Genomic DNA, 16,148 nt, shown 5'->3' with positions numbered 1-16,148 from the left:
TGCCAGCACCAACTTGACCACAACCAGGCCTGCAGTGTGTCTGCAACACAGCGGGAGGAAGTTGTGTGGAGACAGGCGTGACCCACTTTCATACCTGGAGTACAGTACAGGTTTGAGAAGCTGGCTCATTGGGCTGATTTCACTGAGATAAGCAACCATAGCTAAAGGTAAAAGTCAGTTTTCTCATACAGTACCTCTGCACTATTCTACACCATTAGAGTAGGGCGTTAGTACTTAAACATTCTGACACTGTACAGGCACCCTGATGTACTTGTTCAACATTCAACAACTTGTTTTCTCGGTTTTACGTTTTATGCTCTCAACCGTCACAGCTTTACCTACATAGCTGGAAGAAAGGGGCTAAATGTGCTAAAGCTACTGGAAACACATCACTTGCATTTTAAATGGCACCGTTTCAAAGTATGTTAGTCATATGACCTGCTATTAAAATGAGCAATTTGAAGCACCCTGAATTACAGAGACGGTTGTGTCAAGCAGAGTTCACATTTTTGCAAATGCATAATGATGGGATTCAGACAACTACCATTAGAGAGTGTAGCTCATACAATACACCTCCTAATACAGTAGGATAGTGTAGTCTAGAAAGAACACCTACTAAAAACTTTAGATAAGTAACATTTAAATTGTAGGATGGACCTCAAGCTTGAAAACAAGGAAGCAAGCATTTCTGACCCATCTAGGGGAAACGCCATGGTGTTTGTAAGCATTAACAGCACAGAGTGAGCTTCCTCATCAGATGTGTTACACACAGGAAGCTGTAAGCTTCCTTTTCCTTTTTGATGATACAAATGCAAAAGACAGAATATACAGCAGCAAAACAAGAACCGAAGAGAGCTGTAGAGAAAAACAAGAGACTTTGTCAACTGAGGACCAAATAAAGTTGTTCAAAGTAGCACAGTTGGTCTATTAAAAGGCGAGCCGTTGACGATGCAGAACTCTGCTAAAAGTCCAAATTGCAGTATACCATATATATATAATACAGACAAGAATGAATAGAGCAACAGCTTTCAGTCTCTGATGTAACAAGCTTTATGGTGCTCAGGATGTTCACTGATCATCTGGCTGTATCAGGGCTGTCTCGAAATCCATTAAGCCCGAAAAGAGGAGTGAATAAGTTTGTTCTTGCAATCACAAGCCCAAGAGCAAAGCGGACCAGATTAGGGTATCAGGCTTGCATTCCTTGAGCTCGGGGGAATCACATGTGGAGCGCCACGGCACTGCCATTCTGATCGGCACTGTTTGGAAAATTAACTCACAGCGATGAAGATGGGCCGACCAACACAAGAGAACAGGGATTCCACTTCATATACTATCCCTCCATTTGCGTTCTTTTTGTTTCTTGGTGTCTGTTCCAAAGGCTTACGGTCAACAATGAGCGCAGGGAGGATGTTATATGGACAAGAGCCTAGGAAGATTATTTTAGACAAAAGATTTTAGATAACAGTACAGCTTTAGCAAGGTATCTTTTTGTACACTATCTACAACTGCTTCCTGTGCAGACTGAGCATTTGAGCTCTATATTCCAATATTTATGAAGATGCAGGTTCACTGAAAGTGCACTGAATGTCTTAGACGGCTAATCCTATCATGTTCACTTTTATACACCGAATTAAACCAAGAGTAAAATTATGTACATATGGGGTTCGGTTTAATATAAATGAAATCAGACGGATGGACACTGGTGCTTGTCTCTCCTTTAACCTCACTAACCTACGAAGGGTCACATTCAGGTCACCGTCATGTGGGAACGTCCAGAAAGGCAGGAACCAGCCACCTGACTGTCACATTCCACACAGGAGAGGCAGAGGAGGAAGGAATGCATGTTAAAGGGTCGTAGGGAGCTGAATAGAAAGTAGATTTACAAGGAAGTGGATTCCCTTCTTTCTCAACTTCAGGTGAAATACAGAAGAACCATATAAACTGAACAACAATTACTATCTGTTCATACCAAGAATCAAGTGGAGGTGTGATGACTAGTGGAGGTGTATCAGCTTAACTGATTTCAACAGAATTCTATGTAAATGCCTAGATTTCTCAATTTCATATGAATTATATAGAATGCAAAAACAAAACAAAATACAGAAGGAACTAGGGACTCAACTGCAGGGACCAGGGTCTAATAGAAGTTTCAGGTAAAAAAATTCCCCCTCAGAAAGTCCCTGTTTGCGAGGTAGTACTTTTTCAAAGTTTAGGAACTTTCGGGGGTGGGTTGGGCGCTGAACATGATTGGTTGACACCATTTTTAAAAGTCTGTTGTGTTGCGTGCAGTAAGAGTTGTTTGCTATTCGAATCTACAGTGGTGTTTAACAAATACGAACGATGGACAGACAACGAGATTCAGGTTTATTAAGCTTATATGCGCAGGACAAATCCAGCGGTAAAGTCCCGCGCAGTCTGACGTCACCGGGCTAATTTGGCTAATCTTCATGGTACTTTAGACAGGACTGGGGAAAAAAAGTTCCTGGGACAAATTGCTCAGGGTAATTTCAGTGGAAACGTGGCTTTAGCTACGAAGTACTTCAAACTCTATCAAAATTTGACACCACCAACCTGGCAAAATTCAGTGATTAGTTCTTCCTTAAAATTGCTCATAATATCAACCTAGTACTTTATTAAAACAATTGAAATCCTTACTCCTGAAAGTTGCATAAAACCAACCAATTAGATCAGAGCTTGCCAGATCGTGAAAGTCTATGCAAAATTCACAAACTGTGACGGTGCCATTTGAGACTGGTTGTACAGTCAGGGTCAGCATGACTGAAATAAAGAGTGTCAATGTACACTTGGTACAACAGCAGAGCTGAGATTGTGCCACAGTTCTGGGTTTTCATTCCTGAAGCTCATGCGAGAGCTAAAACATTCCCTCGGGCCAACTCTGCCCCACGTCATTACCCAAAACCGTCTGCTCCAATTCTGACCATGGAGTGGAACGACAGCGGCAGATGAGGTGTTGCTATTTATAGCTTGTAAACGGGAGGAAGAAAACCCAGAAAATTCTGGAATAAAGAATGCTTTTTTTTTTAGCACAGAGAAGTGTTCTTGCGACCTGGTTTAGGGTCACAGAGAGGTTTCCAAAATGATGTGTACTACTGCAGACGACAAGCTAAGCTTGTTTCAGCATCCTAAAATAAGTCAAACTACGACAGGAGAGGACGTCCTACTTTTGTACCCACAGCAGGGGGTTTTAACAGCCTTGAAATGACGTAGCAGACCCTGACAGCCCAATAAACACCAGCTCTCGTTGATAAAGCTCAGGCTACACCTCTAGCACTGCATTTATATAGGTGTGACGGTGCTAAAATATCCCTGACATTTAGGAGAAACAGCCTGCCGCAGCTCCAATTAAACAAGACACATTCCTTCGGATTGAGTGAAAAGCTGTCACATACCTATAATGAGATCTTTAAAACAGCCGTTTCAGTAAATTCCAGACTTACTTGGGAAAATTAGCATGGTATACACTCATATTGGTCTGATGAAAGAATAAACTCAGTTATAGGTCAGAGGTTGTCAGATGTCTTGGCTTGCTCTAGTTTTACAGACAAAATTTGATATGGTCTGCATATGAAATCAAGCTACAAGCTAGCAATCACTACTTGGACCAAAATGTTCTTCAAATATGGGAATGCAAATGCTTTAAGCTAGGTAAGCTCAATATCACACGTCTATTTGCTTTTAACACAGTGCTAAATGGTCTTTAGGATTTTTTTGTTAAAAACTTAACAGAAGCCAAAAAACCTTGCATCCAGATTGGTTTTCTGAGCTTTCAGCTTGGTTTTTTTGTTGGGTGAGGCAGACAATCCCAGAGAGAGTCCGCTTTCAATCGAATGCCCCCCCTCCTTTAAGTTTTTTTTTGCCCTCTTTTAAAGCTGACGTCCTGCCACAAGAATCCAGAGAATGCAAACGCGGAACAGCCACTGAAATCTGGGAGGAGTTGCGGGTCCAACCAGCCCACTGTGCAAAAACCCTCTAAGATGCTCGTCATACAGGATACAAGGTTTATATGCTTCTAAATTTTTCCAAATTTAGGATCTGCCATGTCATTGGGTCCTTTTTTAAATTAATTTAAAGTCTAAAAAATTATCTATGAATCTATGAATATATTGACTATGAGTCTAATCAATAGTTGTGATGTATTAAATGAATAATCAGCATATCATGTACATTTAATTTGACTAATAAAAGTTTAATTGATTAGCACCCCTATTAGAAATACCTGCACTAACTGATGATGAAGCACAACCAACAACAAACGAGAACAATTGGGGTCAATAGGGTGAAGGTAATAGAGGTCGAGAGACTGAATGGTAAATGTAGTTTGTGCGTGTGGGTGTGTGCGTATGTGTGTGTGCATGTGTGTGCGTGCGTGCGTGTAAACAGCATCTTAAGAGACGTATTGAATAAAATGAGGGGCAGTTAGGACAAGGGGCTGAGGTGAGCAGTGAAACATGAGGAATTTACTTCCCTCCCATTGTGACCTTTAACACACTTATGCTACCTACAAAACCATAGGCACAGAGACAATGATGTGAAACAAAGACAGCTAGAGATCAAACCTGATTTTCCTCAAAAGCTAGAGTCTTGATCAGGATCTCAAATGGCTCGTTTCCAGCAAGAGGTGCGGTACTGTTCAGTACAATACGATTCGGGACGGTAGACCCTGATCCGGCTTGCGTTTTCACCGCTAACAGTACACTTACTTGATAGGTGTGGTGGTGTCAAAGTAGCGGTCGATGTCATTTATGCACGAAGAAGAAAGCAACACAGTAAACAACAATAGAGGACGTACAACAGATCTTGCTCTTGCTTCTCGGCATGTGGCTGTTTGTCACAAGAAGACAAGTGCTGTCATTAGGCGTTTCTCAATAGCAAGTACGCAAAGTTCGGACCTGCCAAGTCTGACTCAGGAGAACGAACTTCCGAGGACGGGAAGACGTAAGTCCGGTAATTCTGCAAATGGAACAGCAGCGTTCTTGATAGCCTCACTCATCTCGCTCTGGCTACTCCGGTTATCTCTGTATGTATATTTTAGGAAACAATAAATCGAAATATGTTATAAAACACAACTCTCTTTTCATTTTTTTATTTAAAAAATCTTAAACATAATAGCCACACAAATGTGGCTCAGGCAACGCATACCTTGATTATATTCACTGCATGTAGGCCTATATTTATAACAAAATGAAATATTAAACACAACCCTAGCTGACTCTTTTCATTTACATTTTTATAATATTAAACATATGTGGCCCAGGCAATATGTGCATATGAACTCTTATCTACACTGTAATAAATTATTAAATATGATAAAACACAACCCAGTCTCTTTTTGTTAAATGTCAGTTTTAATGATCAATTATAGCCATTATAAAAAGTATAAGTAAAAGGTACGAGAAGCTATACAATAAGAAATAAAGCAAACAATTCTGTCAAACATACAAAGTCAGCGCTCTAGTCTACAACGGTAAATTTAAATAGCCTAAATATATAAAGTTATGAAACTTCACTTTGCCCTCAGCCAAAACTATTTTCCAGGGAACAAATTATAAATTCATAAGACCAAAGATCGCCAGTTAGATCTAGACAAGACGAATTATATCTCATGTTTAACCACTACAGAGACATCAGAGCCAGCGAGACATCAACATTCTGCAGTAAGTCTAGCTCCACCCTTTAGAACCGAATTAATGTGCTAGGTACCCCCAACAGAAAGGTCCCAAAAAAGCGTTTCGGAATTAGGGTACCATTCACAACTTCTAACAATGAAAACGGCAAAACTTGCGTACCGTACCGAACTGTACCGATCAGTGGAAACGAGTCAAAAGAGGAGATTAGCACAATGTCACCTCGATAGGCAAATTAAACCTCACTAGATGGACTAGATGGATGGAAGAATTCTTTGGAAAAAGAACAACCTGTGTTACCTGTGAAGTATTTACAATGGACCTGCGCTTTAAAGAGTTCAAAGTACCATGTAGGCATATGCTTACTTGGTACTTGCGATGCACTACGCATTTGTCAATAACCATAATGTTGAAACAAAGCAGCAAAACACATTCAAAAATGTAATGGTACTGATATCACAATCATTAACATATAATAAATATTAATTTAACAGTGTAATGAATGCACATTTTGATGCGAGAAACCTGGACTAACATAAGCGTAAAAAGAAGAAAAAAAAGGCTGCAAAAGTTTAAAATATGGACCCAATGTCAAGTTATCACATGGAGGAAGTGAGGGGAACTGACAGTGACTCAGTAGGGGGAAATAGATTTATCATGAATCTAGTGAGAAGTGAAACTTCAGCCTCTGCACTTAAGCAAAAAGCAAGAAGGACAAGTGAATCTCTTGAAGGAAAGATCTGTCAGAGTATGTGTTAAATGCACACATTTTCTGCTTTGCATACACTTTTCTGTCATTGTGCAACTGTCGAGGTTACAAAAAGAATCTAGGAAAAAACTTGATAAAAAAAACAAAAACTGCACAAGTTAAATCAGATAGCATCTCACAATGGCAGCAGTATATTTCCATTTATGATGACATCTTTTTTCCCTCCCAGCCCATGTAAGACACACAATGGATAAACACACTTACAGCCAGTACTGTAAATGAGGAAGGAGATCAGCGCTTGCAAATGAAGGAAGCGCAGCTCCTGTCTTTGTCTTTCTCATTCCTTAAAAAAAAAATGGATTTCAACAAAGGGAAACGGCTATGGCAAGGATCCATGGGATTGGATTTCTTCCTCAACTGTTCCCCTCACATCCTCTGCATTATTCACAGATGACGACACTCTCTCTGGGGTATGTCTCTTTTAAACCGGCTCAGCGTTAAGGCACCTCCCGCACAAACTCCTGCACTGTGATATCTCACAGTTAGCATATGGCGATAAGGCTGATGGCACAACAGCCGTACGGTTTTAAATAGTCTAGTGTCAAAAACCTATTGAACAACTTGCATCTGGATCAGAGTACATTTGTGTAGGGAGTCAGCATATGGACATAGGACCCTGTGTGAGTGCGTGCGTGTGCAAACGTTTATATAACTAATTGCAAATGGTTTCAATTTCTCACATCTGCTGGAAAAGCTCATGAAGAAAATAGTGCGTGAAGAAGTGCATGCAAACCAGTTTACACACCATTAGGGCACTAAAATCACATTAGTACCACACACAACTTCACATTGCTAGAGTGAAGATGAGAGCGTGAACAAAATGCGAGTGGTACTTGCCGTGTAAACGACTGGGTTGTTGGGTGGTTCCTGGCCCAAGTCAGAAGTCTTTGCCAGGTGAAATTCATAAGTCTAATCGCTTCGATAACACACACCTTTCTTCAACAGGCATACAATTTGAGGCATCATTAATGTTTGTAGCACAAATTGTGAGGATATGTAAAAAATGTGCATCGTTTCGGCGTTTCATCCACACGGATCCGGCGTTTTGGGAGCCTGAAACTGCTATTTTTTTTAAGCCGGGTCCCAGAGTGGATAAGTCAGAAAACGACACCCTTACGTTTTCGTGTGTACAGCCAATAAGTATGAGTAATACTACGTGGTGTTTCTTAAATTTAGATTAACATCATATGTAAAATGCTATGATTGCACCCAGCTTTGCTCCACTCCACTCAGAGATAAATGGGAATGAAGAGAAAAAGACAGAGGGGGGACTGAATTCTTCACAGCACATTTAGCTCTTGTTCACCCTTTCATGTCTTTACTATTATAATTCAGCTGAATAGAAAAACAAAAGTGTAAAGGGATGCCTCTGCTCCCATTAAAAGAGCCCTCGCTTGCATCTCCCTGAATCCACAAAGACTGATTTGGGGGGAATGTCGGCATTTGTCATCCTACTAGCTCATCTATGATTCAACACATTCCAAGGCTATGAGGACAAGAGAAACACAACATCCTGATTTTTAACCCAATACAAATATTCAGAGTGATCAGGATTTACTGATGCATGCTGGGTAACCAAAGCCACTATTCAAACAACTAAATTGCTACTAAATACGTAATAATTGCTTCTTAAATGGAAGAACTGGAGAACATTAGAACTTCAAACATATGGGAGTAAGCGTTTGAGTCAATCCATGGAAAGAAACCAATTCCCAAGTGATCTCAACAGAGAGAGAAAAATAAAAAGCTCTTCAAATGAATCAGCTCTAAGGGGGGAAAAGCAGTAGATGGCCCATTAACAAAGCTGATGAGTTAATCTTCTTTCCTCTTCTACATCCAGGAAAAGTTTCTTTTACTGATTTCCAGTAAGACTTCAAATACTTTACAACTACAGAAGCATCCTGAAAATTAAGGAAAGAAATCTAAAGAGACATTGAGAGAGAGAGAAAGCGCGGTGGGCGGACACAAAGCAACCCTCCCTGATGTCCTTGCATTGCTCACCCCCTCTTCTCATTGCTTGTCTTCATTCACCCTCCCTTTGTCAAAGGTTTCCAGTGGCCAGACCTCTGCTCCTGCAAGCCCTCTGACCCTTAAATTACTTAAGAGTTACTCTAAAGGCCTTGATCCATCTATAAACACCATGCACATCCCCCCCTTTTAGCGAGTGTCCGCACCTCATAATGCTACTTTGCTTTCACCAACACACATCGGTTCAATCCCTTCATCCCGGCAGTGTCGACATGACGTCACTGGCACCATCCGCTCTTACATTCCAGTCTTCCACCCCACCGCACTGCATATTTTTGCACACTTTCATCCGTATATGCTTTGACATGTTTATGTAACGGTTTAAATCTATGAGCGCTTAGGAAGAATTACTAATACAGGCTAAAATATCAGTCTGACCGTCGGTGTGTATAACTGTTCAGTTTGTGCAGAAGGGCCTTCACCAGGAAACCAACAACAATCCATCTTTATCTGTGAGCAGTTATACTTTCTCTACCGAGTAGAAACCAGACACCGTGACGAACAGAGAGGGTCTTGTGATATTCAGAGGAAACATTCAAGCCTGTATGTAATGAGATCCAACTGAGTTTCAAAGACCCAATTTGTTATATTTAGATGTCAAGGTGTTATTAAAAAAAAGTCAACTCTGGGCTAATGTAAATTAGCTTAAGTTTAACACTAAAAAAAACCTCTGACAAATAGAGAGTGACGGCTAATCAATGCAAATGTACATTTGAATACAGATGGGAACGTTTGACCAATACACTGTACAGCTTGAGATCTAGCGTTGGTCTGGAAGTAACAAACCTAAAAAAAGAAGCGTTCAAGGTGTCTGCGCCATTAAATTAGAAGTACCATACTAATATTAGCTATCTTGCTCAACAACAGTGTCGCTCCGCCATGACAGTAGCTACAATAAAAAAGACGCTAATACAGTGGTTCTCAACAAGGATGCTTAAAATAATTGGAATTATTATATTATTCATATAATTAACACAAATATTTTTAATATTATTATAACTAGGGATGTCCCAAGCCAATCTCAAGGATCGGTATTGGGGCCGATTAAGCATTTTTTAAAGGTGAACTATGTTAGATTTTTAAAAATATCCAAAAACCACTAGGCCAGTGTTATATATTTTGTTCAGTTGAGTACTTAGAATATCCCAAATGTTTCCAACTATTTGTAAATCGTGAGAAATTGCTATTTTAACCAAGGACCCGGGACGTGTGAGCTATGCGTTTGAGGGAGTCGCCTGTCGATTGCGTCATATATGCGTTCCCCTCTGTTTCCGGTTTTATTTAGCAGAACCGCTTTACTCTCACTGCAGTGTGAACAAGTGTCATAGCAGCCGCCGAGCGAACATCATAACTTCCGTTTCAACACACCCAGATATATCTAATACGATGAACAGAGTTGCGTTACCTCACACTCATGACTGGAAAAGAGGAAGTGGCGCCGGCGACCGTGTCATAATAAAAGTCCCGCCGGCGGCCTTGCTCAGCTCCACAACACTCGGTCCTGCTTCTGCTTCATACTACAGTAATGTTAATTAATCGCATCCATGAACATGATTTCTGCCCGAGTCCTATCCTGACTCTTTTCCACCGGCTGAGGTGAAGACCACATGTCCCAAGATTCTGCGCTCAAACGTGGTGTCATCAAACTACGCCTTTGTTTTGAACAGGCGACCTCTAGTGGACGGAAAAGTTACATAGTGTAGCTTTAACTGATCAGTCTCGGCTTTATTTTACGTCAGTTGTCACGCAGGTGTGGTGCAGTAGGTGGCAGTATGCACCTTCAAATGGATGTGCCCACCATTAAAAGGGAATGAGATTCACATGTGCGTGCATGATGGCCGACACACACATTCAAGCTTCCGTGTTTAGCATGTTTGATGCACACTTTCACTCTAAAGTCATTTATTTACTGTTTAATTTATCTGAGACATCATCGCTATGGGTTACATCGCGAGTTTCATGCTTTCTAACCTTATCTCCACTTTTTTTTGGTTGCAATTATTCAGCTTATTGTATATATAAAATATAAGTAGTAGCCCATACTCCTGTAGTCCCATATAACTGTAGTATTTGTTATATTGACCTCTTTTTTTACATTTGAGCCCCAGAGAAATTCTCTGCACATCCCTGTATTCTATTCATTGGATTGATTTTAATAACTTTTATGTACTTGAAGTGTGCAACAAGCACTAGGAAAATGAAGTATCGGATCGGGACTCGGTATCAGCAGATACTCAATATTCAATGACTTGGATCAGGGGAACAAAAAAACAAAAACTTGATTGGAACATTACTAATTATAACAATTGTTTTTATTAAAGAACTTGATGAATTCTAGTTAAATAATTCACCTATATCGACGCTCACTTTTTTGTTAATATTAATACATATATATAATAGTTCTGTTAAAGGAGCTATATGCGTTTTTCTGAAATTTAAACTCGCGACTGACACCTGTGGCCAAAAAACAGAACTGCTCTTATTTTCTGCTCGCTCTCGCAGCGGTGGTGACGTCACATCCGCAGACAGCGCAGGAAAAAAACGACCCGACAGAAAATAGGATACAGGCTTATAGGTGCACCCACTGTGAGCGGACAAGGTGTCAGTATGCTCAACAGGAGATGTTTGAGTCATACATGGTAAAATAAAAAGGCTATTGTTACGTTTATTTTTGGGGAAAAGTTGCATATAGCCCCTTTAATATTATATTACATTGAGGGCCTTTAAATATTGTGAGGATATTAAGTGCAAATTCTATAGTGCCCCTGGTGGCAGCACTGAAAATAAAACATGTAGATGCAATGCATTATTAATTTGGAATGCAACAATAAATGAAACATGAAATCGAGCTAGCATCTACATTCAAGTAAAAATGTGAATGCAGACACTTCCTAGATTTGCAAGCTTGACTTTATCATGAAAGGAATTCATAATGCAACCCAAGCGTGCTTTGCATTCTCAGCATTGCTGAAAGGGACTAAAGGACTTCTAAGAAGTCTTTTTTCATTTTAAGTCAACTACTGTCATGATGGAATTTGAAGAGCACTTTGCTGACCCAGTTGGTTAACCTGTCAGCATATTTACAGCAAGCTATCTGAATAACAACAGAACAGACATTTGAGTACTAAGAACTCTCATTAAGCATGTGCGAGATGACGCGTCATGTGATACAGTATGTTCCGGGCCTAACCTGCAACTTTACCAAAGCTCTTCTTCACCCACATCCTGTAGGGGCACCATAAGAACCATGACCACAAAACTGCACAAACAAGTAACACCAACATGATTTCCTGTTGTAAGTTTGGCACTCTTTTTTTTATTTGTCTTTCACTGCTGTGTTTCATAAAAGCACTTTTAAGCCTTTGGTCAACCACAAAAGAAACGTTCACAGCAAACAACACGAGCATGTGCTATAGTTAATGAAGGCTGAACATAGATGGTGGATACCACGGTAGTTTTCTTACCTGAAGTTCACACCACGCTACCTCCACCGTTGTCTCCGTGTCCAAGCCTTTGTAGACAGTTTTGAACGAGCCACGTCCGATCTCGATATCAAATTTGAGGAAGCGGCCATCAGGTGAGGTGCCCACAGCTTTGGTCTCCACTTCTTCAATGTCATCCTGAACCTTTTTCTCAGCCTCCCTCTGCTCAGCTTCAGCACGGGCCTTCGCCACCCCTTTCTCTTCCTCCTCGCGTTTATCTGCTACTCCTCTCTCCAGCTCCTTGTCGCCAACGTCGCTGGGCTCCGTCTCCACCGTCCCAAGGGCCTCGGCCTCACCCACATCCGGCACAGATGGGCTCTGTACCTCCACAATCCCATCAACCCCAGCGCCTCTTCCATCCTCAGCAAGTTCTTCCACAACTATCCCCGAAACACCCGATTGGGTGTCGATGGTTACATCAGGGGCCAAACCCAGCACTGCAGGCACGACAAACTGCTCGCAGTCTGGAGGTGAGGTGGGGATGCAGGCCTTGCTGGGCAAGTCAAGGGCTGTGGCATTGGAGTCACAGATGACGCTACGCCTAAAAAATCTGTGCTCAGCTGTTTTCAGATCTTTATCCATAGTGTGGCGTCGCTTTCTGACCTCCGTGTCTAGCTTCTCAACCACCATTGAGTCCGAACCGGAGCCATTCACATTCTTTGGAGGTGGAGGGGCCAAGAAGGTCACCACCTTGTTAGGATTTTCTGAAGACATCTCTCCAGGAAAAAAAATAATATCTTAAATGTATAAATAAATTATTATGAAAAAACTTGTAAACCTTGACCTTTTGCAAAAAAAAAATCCTGTTTCGACTGTGGCACAAAAAGCCTATGGAAAAAAAAAGCTCACGTGAACCACAGAGTTTGCAGGAAGGCCCCCTCCGTGGGGTATTCCTTACTAACAGTTACTCTTACAGTGTAAGGGGCCAGAGCCCAAGAGAGGAGGTGTTCTTTTATAAACGTAAAAGAACAAGACACAGTCACTGAGAGGCAAGCACTGATGGTGACAGACAAAAACTGTCAAATCCACTTCATCCATCCTGTAGTGACCCGGAGACAGCCGTCATTGGGCATAAGGGACCACAAGAGGAGAAAAGGGCAAGAGCCTTGATGTTCTTCAGACCTTCAGAGTGCAGGAAACCTGGCCTCGAAACCAAAAACCAGGTCCAGATTTACTGCAAGAGACATACAAAGAACATTAATTACACACCCACATTTGTTTTTTTACTGGTTTAAAAGCATTAAAAGTTATTATCCAATGTAACAAGCGTTTTAATATTATAATTATAGCAAAACATAAGTCAAAGGATAATAATTTAGGTGAACTTAGAAATATTAGCCTGTTACAACTAAAATGCAAGTATAACGTTTAAAGCAGCTACAATAACTACTTATTCTACCCAGATTATCTTTTTTTAGGTCTTAGTGTTTCTCAGAAGCCTTTTGCTAACGAATCCCCAGGGTTAATCTCGATAACGAGTTGGACGGGTTTTAGTTTCAATCGTCCAAGTATGAAAAAATTACAATTTTGTGCCTCACAATATCAACAAAACAAAACCATGTGATGGCAGATTAACACGTCCTCTGCGCACGCGGGGGTCTCGAGACGGGTCGCCCTGGTTACGTCTGTTGGCCAGCTGAGATTTGGGGTATTTTTGTGATTCTCCAGCAAAGACAAGCACAAAACTCTAACCAATTCTTGCGTATTTAGCATTTGTGGTGTATGTAATATGATTTAAAAGTCGTCAGCGAGTATTTAAGACACGGCTTTTAAAAGTTGTCAAGTAACGGCGACCGTTGGTTCTTCGGGTCTATACTGCCGCGCGCGTTTAATAGCGTTTATTGAACAGGAAACGCGTGGAAATACACTGCCACAAACATAACATACAGTGGATATTGAATACTAGATGCCTGTCAGTACATAATAAACGAGCCAGGTATATACAATTTCTGCTGCAATGAAAAAATAGGAGGCTGGCTGGCCAGCGATTACCTTTCGTATCGTCATATCCATTCCCCTCTGATGTAGACAAAGCGACAGCTGCAGTTGTCCGAGCGAATAATTTAAGAGCGGTAATAGCCAAATACTTATAATAAAGACAAAAGGAATCACGGCTATAAAACCGAATGGTCAGAAAAGATTAATTCCATAGATTTAGCACAGCTACGCGTTCATCGTGCTGTTTGCTCTACAGGCCAAGTTCAACACGGAGCTGTTGAATCCAACGCGATGCAATGATCCTTCTAATGAAATCGGTATCCAGCGTGAAGATGTATCCCGTGATAAAACATCATGACAAATCACAAACAGAGTCCGGTTCCGGTGGACTGCACGCGGGTCCGCTGCAAACCACCGATTTTCTTCCTTTCACGTGAACAATGCAACAACATCCACTGCGGTTTGCGTTCGCTGCTGTCGAGCCGGTTGAATCGCTATCCTTATGCAGCAGTCGACAAATGACAACTGGTAGGCTCCATATGTAGTATTAGGGTTTGTGTAACTGCTGCTCTTGGTTCGGGTGGTGTTATTAGGACTCCAGTCTGTCACGTTGGTTTTAGCTCCGAGGCTGCTGCTGTCTACCCTCCCACTGAATACTGACAGCAGACACGCCAGCCTACAGTGGCTTAGAAAGGCCTGAAGAGGCCGCTGTTTCCTCCTCTCTGAGAGCTTATTTAAAAGTATGGGAAACTGCAGTGCACAAATCCCTTCCTCAGTACAGTAGCAGGTAAAAAAGAATGCAATTTTCCTCAAGTACACCCTTGTTTGCCAGGCTAATTCTTATTTTGTCCCAATGTATTCTCAATGTCAGTACATCCTGATCTAGTGCATTTGGACAGGCGGTGCTCTGTAAAGCGTGCCAGTTGCACACTCTCTTATCTAAGTGCTTATTAAGAGCTTGCTTAAAGTTGGACCGCAGCACAGATGCCAGTATATCTCGTTTTGCCCTGGCATGAAATTCTGGCTCTTCTGCCATGCTGCTAATTAAAGGTGGATCTGTGAGCTATCAGGCCAATAAACCTAAACGTCTGGCACATGTGCTTTTACTGTATAAACAAAAATAAAATGTTTTCCTTCTCGTTTATTACAGATGATGGATATTAAATGACGAAACAGTACTTCACAGATCTTTTAAAATATATTTGAAAATTATTATTGCGTTATATGAGTCATGCACGAAGCAAGACCAGATATAAGCAAAGACCAAAATAGCATTTTTACTGTAAATGCTCAATGCTTTAAAAAGGAAAAATAAGGAAGCATTAGTGGCAAGCAACATTTCTGTGGTCATGTTGCTGCATGCACATATTAAGCATCTTTTCAGTTAGTTGTTTTTATTTTTTTTATTTAGTAAGATATACCACATCCAGAAATATTAGTACTACTGTAGAAAATGTAGAATTTAAATTTTACAGAAACGTAAGCGTAAATTAAATGTATTTTTAAATGTAATTTTTGTCATATGTGTGTTTTCTCAGAGACTATTTACGTGAAGCCCCTTACAACACTATTTGTTTTTCCTTTTTGCATTCCAGATGGCACACATGAGCAGGATCTTTGCTAACATCACAGATTCTCAATGGTGGCCCTGCTACATAAAACCACCTATGGGGTCCAACGGGGCAACGCAAGCATGCATAATCAAGTAAGACAGTAAGGTGTCGAGATCACAGTATGTGTCTTTGATTGCATGCCTGAGAAGGCTGTTTGTTCTGGATTCATTGACTGGGATGGGTACACTTTGTTCCCCTGCCCAAATGAAGGCAGTGATTGAGTTCTGTTGACATACAGGTCAACTGAGAGCCTGTGGAAATGTAACACTTGGTACGAATATCAAAGAAGATTGCATTAGCATACACCAACAAACCTTTCATTATTTGACTAATTAAATAGTGTCAAATGTGCGTTATCTTTCTTAGATTTAAGCGAGTTTGAAGATGGATAAGGGGAATAACAAAAGTTGTAGCATGTCAGATCATGAAGCTTCAGTACATCAGTTTATCCACTTGGCGGTGGTAATGAGCGAGTGAGAAAAACAGGCATTTCTTATCACCCAACATTTGATTATTCATTATGATAACTGTAATTTGTGTATATGTTTTAACATCTCCTCACTGTGCATTTCTGGCGTATTGTGTTCAGACAGGTCTTTAAGATTACCGCAACACTCCGGAAGGGAAATATTTACTCTGAGATTGAAACAATGCACCAGCTAATCTAAATGAG

General features: G+C 40.9%; 2 protein-coding genes across 14 annotated transcripts in view; one reads left to right on the top strand and one right to left on the bottom strand.

Annotated features, from left to right (window-relative positions):
• Positions 1-14,513, bottom strand: part of wnk1b (WNK lysine deficient protein kinase 1b) — an 82,833-nt gene extending 68,320 nt beyond the window's left edge. For all 13 annotated transcript variants that reach the window (XM_079818028.1, XM_079818024.1, XM_079818029.1 and 10 more), the window contains exons 1-2: positions 13,917-14,513; positions 11,907-13,098 (exon numbers count right to left, since the gene is read on the bottom strand). In XM_079818028.1, the coding sequence (XP_079674154.1) occupies positions 11,907-12,638 (732 nt within the window). In that variant the 5' untranslated portion in view covers positions 12,639-13,098; positions 13,917-14,513. The remainder of the gene's footprint in view (positions 1-11,906; positions 13,099-13,916) is intronic.
• Positions 13,461-16,148, top strand: part of ninj2 (ninjurin 2) — a 47,042-nt gene continuing 44,354 nt past the window's right edge. The window contains exons 1-2 of the mRNA XM_079818037.1: positions 13,461-13,572; positions 15,458-15,567. Coding sequence (XP_079674163.1) covers positions 15,502-15,567 — 66 coding nt within the window. The 5' untranslated portion in view covers positions 13,461-13,572; positions 15,458-15,501. The remainder of the gene's footprint in view (positions 13,573-15,457; positions 15,568-16,148) is intronic.

This window comes from Gobio gobio (assembly GCF_949357685.1).
Source record: "Gobio gobio genome assembly, chromosome: 5".
Lineage (NCBI taxonomy): Eukaryota > Metazoa > Chordata > Actinopteri > Cypriniformes > Gobionidae > Gobio > Gobio gobio.
This window is presented reverse-complemented; position numbering and strand designations above follow the sequence as displayed.